The 10,258-nt window shown below is 44.5% G+C and overlaps 2 protein-coding genes across 4 annotated transcripts in view; one reads left to right on the top strand and one right to left on the bottom strand.

Annotated features, from left to right (window-relative positions):
* The first annotated feature begins 538 nt into the window (after positions 1-538).
* Positions 539-10,258, top strand: part of TSHZ3 (teashirt zinc finger homeobox 3) — a 66,526-nt gene continuing 56,806 nt past the window's right edge. For 2 of the 3 annotated variants that reach the window (XR_009961977.1, XM_062604864.1), the window contains exons 1-2: positions 539-668; positions 1,279-1,816. Coding sequence is in view for 2 of the 3 variants with exons in the window: in XM_062604864.1 (XP_062460848.1) it covers positions 1,777-1,816 (40 nt within the window). In the remaining variant the exon portion in view is untranslated. Of the gene's footprint in view, positions 669-1,060; positions 1,182-1,278; positions 1,817-10,258 lie in introns of those variants that run through there. The other variant, XM_062604865.1, reaches the window with a different exon arrangement.
* Positions 556-1,631, bottom strand: LOC134156663 (serine/arginine repetitive matrix protein 1-like). The gene is made up of 2 exons (XM_062604916.1): positions 1,470-1,631; positions 556-1,355 (listed from the first exon to the last, which is right to left on the bottom strand). The coding sequence occupies exons 1-2, from the start codon at positions 1,629-1,631 to the stop codon at positions 807-809; spliced, it is 711 nt and encodes a 236-aa protein (XP_062460900.1). The 3' UTR covers positions 556-806.

Here is a 10,258-nt window from a genome sequence, read left to right as displayed (position 1 = left end):
AACAAAAAAAAAAAACCAAACCCCAAACCCCAAAACCAGAAAGAAAGGAAAAATGAAAGAAAAAAACCCGCTACTTTTTTTGCTGTTGTTTCCGCTCCCCCAGCCCCCTCCCTATCCAGGCGGCCTCCGGCAGCGGCCGCGGGTGCGGAGCGCAGAGGAACGGCCGTGCCCGCGCAGGCGGGAGGCGCTTAAGCCGGCCCGGACCCCCCCACATTCCCCCCCCCCCCCCCCCCACCGCCCCAGCCCTCCCCGCTGGTGCGCGGCCCCGCCGCCCAGGGATGCACAATCAAACCCTCAGCACATCGATCTGTCGGCGCTCGCTGGGCTGAGTTGGGCTGAGCGCGGCGGCTCCGCCGGTGAACTTGGACCAAAAAAATAGCCAAAAAAATCCCAAACTCAAAAGAAAAAAAAAAAAGCCCCCCAAAAGGAAAAAGTGATCTCCCGAAGAGCAGGGAGCTGCCCGCTGCCCGGCCGGCCGCCGGCACCGCGGGGCAAGGCGCAGCGCCTCGGCCGGCGGAGGCGCCGCCGTTACCGGTCCCGGCCGGAGCGGCTCCAGCCGACACTCCGCCCGCAGGCGCGCAGCGGAGCCCGGGCGGCCGCGGCGCCAGCCAGGTGGGAGCCGAAGGGCTGGATGTGTGCCGGCGAGCGGCCGGCTGCCCGGCGCTCCGGTGAGTAGGGCCGGGGCGGGCGGCGGCTTGAGGTGCAGGGTGAGGCGGGGACTGGGGCCGCTACCGCTGTCACCCCATGGGGCGGCCGAGCTCCTCGGCGACGGGGCTCAAGCTCCGGGGACAGGTACCGGGCCCATCTCACTGGGGCAAGGGGTGGGAAAAGGCTGCAGGGCAGGAGGGTCCCGTGCCCCAGCGTGGCGGCAGGCGATGGCTGAGGGGGGGGGGTCCGGCTGGGAACGGGCGCGCGCGGGTGCGGAAAGGGTAGGGCTGCCGGCGGGGAGCGGAGTGGCTGCGCTGCCCTGTCGTGCCGTTCCCGGGGGTCCGGCGGGCAGAGCCCCTCCGCTGCCGCGGGCTGCTGAGGAAAGCGGTGGCGGGCGAAGTTGGGCGGCGGAGGAGGTGCCGTGGTTGAGGGGGCCACCCCGTTGCCGCCGCTCGCCCCTGGCGGACGCTTCTCCGCCGCCGTGGCCGGGCCGGTGGCGGGCTGTCCGGCGGCGCGATGCGCAAAGAGTTAAGGTGCCGTCCGGGGCGGGAGGCGGTGGGAGTGCGGAGCCCCTCTCTCTCTTTGCGGACTAGTTTGAGTGACACTGCGATCATCTCGTTTCCCTTCAAGCTTCGCCTGTTGCCGCCGCTCCAGCGCCGAGCCGGGAGCCGGGGAGTGGAGAGCGCCGGCTGAGGCTCCGCCGACTCCTGCCAAGAAATTCCCCGTCTTTATGCCGTGATCTCTCAGCCCGGCCAGGCACCGGGGGCGCGGGGTGGGGTGGGGGGGACTACGGGCTCCCCCCAGCCCTCCCGCCCGCTCACCTCTTCGGGGGGCTTCCCCTCCTCCTTCCTCCGGGGCGATTTGTCAAACTTCCCCCCTCTTCTGCCAGCAGCAGCAGCAGCAGCAGCAGCAGCAGGGCTGTCCTCTCCTCTGTGCCGCCTCCTCCTCCTCCGCCGCCGCCGCCGCCTCCTCCTCCTCGGCATCGTGTATGCACAGCAACAAAAAATATATCCCCAACCCAGCCCTCGAGCCGAGGCTGGAGCAGCTCACCGGATCTCAGGGGCTGAAGCAACTCTTCCCACCCCCGCGCCCAGGCAGCCCCCCCTCCGCCGGCCGCCGGAGCTCAGCATGCCGAGGAGGAAGCAGCAAGCGCCCCGGCGCGCAGCAGGTACGAGAGCCGCGGCCGCCTGCCGCTCCCCTCGCTTCCCGCCGGCTCGTCCATAACCGCCTGCCAGCGGGCCGAGACCGTCGGTCCGTACCGGGTCGTCCCCCCCCCCCCGCCATACCCCGCTCCCCTTGCTTTGCAGAGCAGCTCTCGGGCTGGAGGCGCAGCACTGTGGCGGGGAGTGTGTGTGTGCTGTATGTAATTTTGTTTGTTGGGTTTTATTTTCCTTGGGGTGGGGACACATGAAAGCCCTGTCCCTACTTTGGTAGCCACTTGAATTATTCTCTGACTCTGCCGTCAGTACTGGGGGAAAGCCGGGCGGCTGTGTGCGGGCACATACTACATGTGTTGTATCTGTATGACTCCAGGGGTGGGGTAAGGAGGCGAATTTTGTTCATTTCCAGCCCTTACTTTGGCACCTACTTTGCTTCTCTCTCTCATGGTCTTGGTTCTTCTCCATCCCCTTAGTTCACAGACAAATGGTTAGTGAAAGCCAGTGAAAATGCTCCTTTTAAAAAAAATATATATTTATATTTTTTTTTTCCTCCTGTAAAAGGAGGTATATAAATACCTGGCACGCTGTGAATGAAATGGTGGGGACAAAGTGATTTGGAGGCTCCGCAGTGATACTTGATGATCCAAGCTGAGAGCCTGTTCCTTTGCCCAACTTTTCTCTTTCTCTCGCTTCACCTCATACCACACTGGGGATGGCTCTGTTGAACACAGACCCACTGAGTCGGCCACTTTCTTTAGCAACCTCTTCTGTTAATCCTATTGATTTCTTATTTATGAGTCCAGATGAGATGCTGCGAAGGAAACCAAAAGGGTTTGGGGGAAAAAGGGGTCTGTGTATTGTCAAATGCCTCGTGAATGTTTCTTATAGTTCCTTTACGATTTCCTCCATGGGTTTTATTTTTTCTTCTTTTTCTCTTTGGAAATACTTTTAAAGGTTTTGTCCTGGTGAGGGCTTTTTTTTGTTTGGTTGGTTTGTTTTCCTTATGCCAGAAATGTCAACTCCTGTTAAACTTAAGCAACGTTTTTTTTGAAAAGCCAAATTGAAAAGAAAACAGTAAAAAAAAAAAAACAAAACCAAAAAAAAAAGCCACACATAATTTTACAGTAATCCTTAGTTGGGGTTATGTGGGCTGGAAGAGGTTTCGCTGGCCTGTTGCCATCCTTGATTTGATGGCTGATTGATCGCCTGTCATCTGGCTGCCTTTGATCTATTCATTCCCGATAAACATCAATAAATCACTTGCCGTGGTAACGCCAGGCTGGTGACGTCACACACGGCCTGTCAACTCTGGGTTAGCACAACTTGAGGGGCTCCTTGGCTGGAGGTGCCACAGAGCCCCATGGCATGGGGATGGTGGAGGAACAGGTTTGCGTTTGGTTAGGGACAGTTTTGGGGACCAGCATGTCACCCATGACTCGCCTCTTACATAGGAAGACTGTGTGCTGACAGGCTGAGAGTCTGGATTCTCTAGGGGTGTTCTTGTGAGTGCATCTGTGGGTGTGCTTGTAACTGCTCTGAGCAGGTAGTCCTGCAGCTTGATGGGTTGTTGGTACAGAAGAGACATCCAGAAATGTGCCTCTGCATTCACACTGCCCAGCAACTCAGTAGTACAGTCTGGATATAGTGAACAGCGATGTTTTTGGGGAGAGATGTGAATTGTAAAAAACTATGATGTCCGCACTTCCTTTCTTCTCTTCCTTGACATATATGTGCATTTATCGAATACTTCTGAAACAGAGAACCAGACTTCTTAGCAGCCTTGCTCCAAATACTAATAGCTAGGAAGTTTGGAAAGTTTTGCAGTGTGGTAGCGGTACAATCTGTCAATGTCATAGCCAAATAACTTCACAATAATATTTTGCACTTCTGGCCAGTGCCCATCAAGTGATACTTTTCAAATAAATTAAAAAGGGGAACCTTTCCTAAGGTTCATGAAATTCTCTTATGTAACATCAGTCGAGTTTTGCAAAATCCAGCTCTTGCAAGTGTTTGACATATTCAACTGTGCTGTGTGCTGGGCTCTCCAAGGGCTGGGAGAAAACGTTTCTGCCCTAAACATGGGTTTTGAGGCATCTTTCTCTCGCTTCATCACTTTCCAGCTCTCCCTCCTTCTCAAGTGAATCATCCATGATGTGTGATCTATCTTTCATATTCAGCAGAAGTGTAATCTGTTTAAACTTTTAGCTTTTTGATAGCCACATTAAACATTTAGTATTGTGTATAATTGCTTCCCACTGTGATGCTGCTTTATTGGTCACATTGGAAATGTTACTTTTTCTAACAGCAGTAAAAGCAAAGGCCTTGTTTGTTTTTTTTAACACCTTAAAAAAACAGCTAAGAAATAACAGGTTAGTTAAGAAATATTCATTACAAAAACTTGACTGCAGGACTAATAGGAGATGGAAGAATGGTTTTGCTCTATCAAAATGACCCGTCAAAACGACTTTGTTTCATATTTGATTTAATTGTCTCTCTCCTGACAGGCACATTCATCAATAGCTTAATGGTCAATCAGAAGTTGGCAGAGTGAGTGCTTTCATTCTTTCCCATACACTAGCTTTGGCTTTACTTTATCAAAATGCCTCTGCCTAATGGATATGGGGGATGTAGAATGACTGAAGGGCTACTTATTTGACAAGAGTGAAAAAACAAGAACATTTATGCTGTTGATAAGTGCATGAAGATAAATAAGTGAGCTGTGTGAGGCGTTTTATTTTAAGACAGAAGAAACTTTCTTTATTTCCCCCCTCCCCTTTTTGGCTGCAGAGCTGCGAGTTATAAGGTTCATGACTGCTTTTGTGGCATACTGAGAGTGATGACAAATTGATTGCTTGGTACTGAGAAAGAAAAAAAAAGGTGGTGGTGGGGGGAGAATTAAAGATGTCTGCTGATTGGTAACTCAGGAAATCCAGTCCCCAGCAACCTTGAGAATACTCGAGAATTTTTTTTTTTTTTCCTCCAAACTGAAAGGTCCGCTCAGCCATAAAAAAAAAGAAAAGTTGTTTTGCCAGCTTCATTAGTGTTCACCTAATTAGCTGTAAACCTGATGGATTCCTGACAGCTTTAATGATTGGAGATGACAAGCTCCACGCAGTGTCATCCAGCAGAATTAGGTTTGCAGCTAGTTTGATGTAATCAAGTTGATATTACACAGTCCTGGTTGCCTTTAGTTGTGCATTAACTCAATTTTCTGCTGCAGGTGACAAATGGGCTTTGGTACCTGGATAATCATGTCATAGGAATTAGGGCCCTTTTAATGGTCTGGAGTAGAATAACAACAACAAAGAACTCTCAGCAGCACAGAGCTTGCAGACAGAACAGACAGGTGCACAAATTCTTTATGTCTAGCCCAAGTGTTAACACCACACTGTGGAAGACTAAAGCTGTCTATAAGAATCAAGAATCTGTAAAAATGATAATTTGGGTTTGTTTGCTTTGAGACTCAGGTGAATAGCACAGAGAAATCTGGGAGGAAGACTTGGGGATCGCATTTTGATTCCTCACCTGTTAAAGCAAGAAGACAGAATTCCTGCTCCAAAGACTTCTGTCACTGAAGTCAGGAGGAAGAAGGTATTTACTGGTTAGAGGCTACTGTCTAGGAAAGCTAAGATACTGCATTAATAGAGGCCAGTTGTGTTCATGCAAACAGTAATTATTTGTCTTTAAATTATAGCTTTTACTCACAGCTTATTTAGAAATCTATTTAAAAGATCAAGAAAATATACTTCCTACTGACAGAAATTACCCAATACATATTTTGTATACAGATAAAGCTTTTCTGAGGAGGGATGGGGAGCTAATCATTTGTTGGAAACTCATTTACTTTTTTTTTTTTTGAGATTGAATAAAACAATTATTGTTTGGTTTGTTTTTTTTTTTTTAGATCCAGACAACTGCACTGAATTTTGAAGCCTCTGAGAAAAAAGCCAAACTTGGGCCCATGGTGTATATATATGTTATACATATATATATTTGTATATAGTATGGCTTAAACCCTAGAACTAGCTGCATACTCTCTAGGCTTTTCACAGCTTCCTTGCTTACATTCAGAAGACACACATGGTCAGTAAATACTGAAATACATTGCACTGATTTTTCAGGGATGCAGAGCACTTCCACTTTGCTGGGACTTTGGTGCTCTTGGTAGTTACCAGCACCTTCCGAGCAAGGCTGGGAGTACACCACAGTAGTACAGATGCAAGATGGCACGCAGGTTGTGCAGCCAGATTTCCACGCAGCTCTGACCTCTGGAAGTTGAATGCTTGCTTTAATTTATGGGAATTGCTAACAACTACATACATACCCCAAAACTAAATGTAACAATAAAGTAGATTACCTATAAAGGTACTTGAAGTGTCAGCCTTTGGTGCGTTATTTGCCTCCAAACCTGCCACATATTTCTCTGTTGGACAGAGATTCTTCCTAGCAGCAAGCTGACAACATGATTAGTTATGGCTGTCCTCTGCTTCCCCCCCCCCCCCCTTTTTTTTTCCTTTTCGACAAAGTGTGAGGAACAATAAAGAAAAAAAAAGGGGCATAAATATAAAAAGGCATGATAGATTCCCCTGAATATCTGCCTGGAAAACAGAATTTTCCAGAATCAGTTGCCATTTCTCCCATTAGCTTGACAGCTGTCAATTAGGGCTTCAGTGCTCTCCTGGGCCACAGTTTATTGCGTGCAGTTGATGTTGTCATTTTGTTCTTGGTTTTGCCTTGAGCACTATCATGAGCAGGAGTGAAATAGTCAATAACTGATGTATCAGCAGTTATTTCTTAAATTGGCTTACAAGTCTGCATTTTTCCTCTTTTTACTAAAGATTGTTTTGTAAAGTGATTAGAATGAATTGTGACTGCTGCAGGGTTCTGGGAGATGCAGTGAAGCCAGGGTGAGTTAGCAGGATTAGAGGGGGACCTTTTTGTTCGCCCTGTTTCCAGGATTAGGGGAAACTACATAGAAAAGATCACCTTCAGGGGGAAGTGTGGGATATGTTTTCAAGTGTATGTGCACGCTTAGGTAGAAACATATGGTGTTACAGAGGGAATGAAAAAAAATCATTTGCCAGGATGTAAAGTAACCTTACATGTTATATCTCTGCACAAACCTTGGCACTGCTGGTTTCATGGTGTAATAATCCATATTTTAAGCCAATGTCATGACCGTCTCCTAGCAAATCCAAATGCAGATTGTCAAGTTTTAATGCAGCCCTATTTACAAGGTGCTGCTAGTAGATCAAGTATAAAGATGCCTGAAGTGTTGTATTGTCAAATAAGAGTGTATGTGTACGTATGGTGATGATACAACACTGAAAATAACGTAGTTGCAGAAGGATCCTGTGTTATCTTATCTATGAAATACTTCAGCATCATTTACTAAACAATCTACCTCAGGTGGTTTGAGTCTGATTGTCTGATTTTTTTTTTCTTGTGTGTGTGTTGGTTGTTTTTTGGTTTTGTCTGATTTTTTTTTTTGTTTTGTTTTGTTTTTTGGTTTTGGGGTTTGGTTTTTTTTTTTCTATTTAGTTACACCCAAATTGTGGTTTATCAGCCCTAAGATAAAAATGAAAGGTGAATACGATATATTGTATTTGGTAACAATGATATGGACTGGTACATCCAGACAGATAATATGCAGTTGTAATTAGACTGAATAGGCAGGCATTCATTTTTAAATTCTTTGACACATGCATAAAATAGTCATATAATAAGATAAGATGACAATTTTATGTTAGGTTGATAAAGTGTCCCGATACATGCATTTAAATGTCTGTAAGCCTTTTTTTATCCAGACAGATTAATTCTAGTTTCCAGCATTTGCAGTTAGACATTAAATTAATTTTAAAAATACCACTAAACAATGGATGCGTTGCTGCTTTTTTTTTTTTTTTGTGCATGCGTGTCATTACCTAAAGCAGGAGGAAATTGGAAAAATTTACGCAATTGATTTTTCTTGATTTCAACATAAAAAAAACCCAAAACAGCATGAAAATTGTCTCAAAGGATTTAAAGCATAGCCCATGAGAGTCTGTATTGTAGTTTTCTTAAGTATAATAATGCAGAATAGAGCATTGTCAGAGCTTGAAATTGTTTGTTACCATTTTCATCAAAAGAGCTGCATAAGTTGAAAAAAGTAGGGCTTAATTTCAGAGGCTGCAAGGTTCACCCGGCTGCAGTTTACTGGGTTTTGTACCTGAAAGATATTTTGGCCATCTCAATAGAGAGCCAAGCTGCAGGATTTAAACAGTCTGCATTGCAAGTACCAACTTTAAGATATTCTCAGAAAATGACGAAAGATTTTTTCCCTGGGGGTGGAGGGAGAGTGGGGAAGGAGTTACCAGAAGGTCAAAAAATACCTGAAAGCTCTTTGCCAATGCCATTACCTGGCTTGTTTGGGCAGTAAAGGTGTAACCCTCCAAGAATAATCTTCTGGGCAGTAAAGGTGTGACCCTTCTAGAATAATCTAAGTTCGTATTTTAGACTTAATTATAAATTATTAATTAATTCTGTCAGGACACATGTTATTAATTATGACTCTCTTTTCTTCGTTCAGAACAGCTGTTGGGAATCACGTAAGTTCACATTTGTTGGTGTGGGAGTTTTCCAATGAAGAGCTCTCCATTCCCAGACTGCCCTACCTTTATCTCTCATCCTCTTCGTACTGGGGAAGATAAACTTGACATCGCTTTGAATAAATGCAAGTTTTTAAGTGGTTCATTACGTTCACAATGAACAAATATTTTGATGGAGATGGTTTTTATGTCCTGTTCATAAATAATTCTTGGTTTGGCAAGGCTGTATGGTGGTGGGGAGGTCAGAAGGGCACTGACCAAGCACTGGTGAGGGGGAGGCAAAGCAGTTTCCATGCTCTTCTGCCAAACTCTCACCGAGCTTCCCACATGAGCATAGAGGAGAGAGCTGCTTTATTATTCGTTTGAAATGATTCAGTTTCATTTACTTTTGATATTTCCATCGTTATATTGAGCCCTCTGTTTCAGTTTCTTATGTGTTCTTTGCAGAATGTGTGTTGCATAAAATAGGCAATTTCTAATGAACAATTTAATGTAAATGGGTTCTGAATTTAAATTAATATTAATGAAGCTTTGAGTGAATTTATTTTGTATACATAAAGGCTTGTAACTCTTTCACCCATACACTCTTGTCTTTATGTACTAACACATTGGTTAGGTGAATTGGCTAGTTTCCTTATCATGATTAAAAAACTTTAATGGATTTTACATGGATATTAGGGCTAGTGCAGCTTTATGCAGGTTAGTATCTCTATTAAAAATGTTCCTGCCTATATATTCAGATATTTTTAGTTAATATTGCCCTATGTTACCCCACTGTTTCTATATATTTCTTTCTACTTTGGTTTCGCCTCTATGCTTACAGGAGAAATTATTCCGACAATAGTCACCACAGTCAAGATGTTTTCTTTCTTTGCCTTACCTCTAATGCATTATGTATTTAGGAATGATGGGATGTTCTATAATTAATTCTGTTGGATGTAATTGCTATAATCACTTTGATGCTACACATAATAAAAGTAATATGGTAAGCATATGAAAAAATATAAACACCTTATTGTTACACTTTATGTAAAATTCCATCAAAAATCTTGTTTAGAGTGGAACCTCTGCTTCCATATTTTGTCCGAGCTAACATTTATTTGAAAGTACGTTAGTTAGTAAATGAATGAATTTTAGGTATTGAAAAGGTTTTGACTGGCAGATTGTCTTCTGCGTGCACGAGCGTATCTCTGTGTGCTATTAAAGATGTAATTCATTAAGAAGCCTATCTTCAGTGATCCTACAAAGGAGATGTAAATATCACTGTGTATCCTATGAAATAAGAGACAAATTTGTACATTGTATTAAAATCCAGTACATAGGAAGTAACAGAGGAATGGAGTTGTACAGTGGAAAGCTTCTCTCTAGTGCAAAATTATGGAAAATATAAAATGTATAAGGGGTAGCATGTAACTGGAGAGGGAGTTCATAAGGCATGGTTCCAGGTGGGAAAAGGACTATAGAAGGTGATTCCCCCTTCTCTATCTTTTTCTTTTTTTTTTTTTTTAAGAAGTAGCTTTGAGTTATTGTTTCAAACAGTTTTTGGTAGAAAGGAAATGAAAGAAGTAAGTGTGATGGGTTAAGCTGTGTAGCTGATATCCTTGATTCTGTGACAAAAAGTGTTAATATGGCCATAGTTCTTAATTAGTTGCACACCATACTTAATGCTGCAAAGGTCACTTGGTTTTATCGTCAAGCTTCATCTATGAATTTGTGTGTTTCCCCCCAAATTTATATTTCTGTCTCCTGTATTTTCTAAGCAATTGAGTGTGCAAGTTGTGGTTCAAATGAAAACAAGAAATAAGATTAGAAAAATGTGGTCAGTGTGGACAAAGAAAAGTGTTTTTTTTTTGTAGGTTTTTT

This window comes from Pezoporus occidentalis, unplaced genomic scaffold (assembly GCF_034315485.1).
Source record: "Pezoporus occidentalis ecotype Australia unplaced genomic scaffold, CSIRO_AGI_Poc_V1 ctg89, whole genome shotgun sequence".
In the NCBI taxonomy this organism is placed as follows: Eukaryota; Metazoa; Chordata; class Aves; order Psittaciformes; family Psittacidae; genus Pezoporus; species Pezoporus occidentalis.
Note: the sequence above shows the minus strand (reverse complement) of the source record. Positions and strands in the feature narration are given on the sequence as shown.

Excerpts from the sequence above, each read along its gene's own strand:
- LOC134156663 (XM_062604916.1), bottom strand. The coding sequence starts at position 1,631 with ATGCCGAGGAGGAGGAGGCGGCGGCGGCGGCGGAGGAGGAGGAGGCGG. Across the intron at positions 1,356-1,469 it reads AGGGGAAGCCCCCCGAAGAG|GAGTCGGCGGAGCCTCAGCC; the intron begins GTGAGCGGGCGG and ends ATTTCTTGGCAG.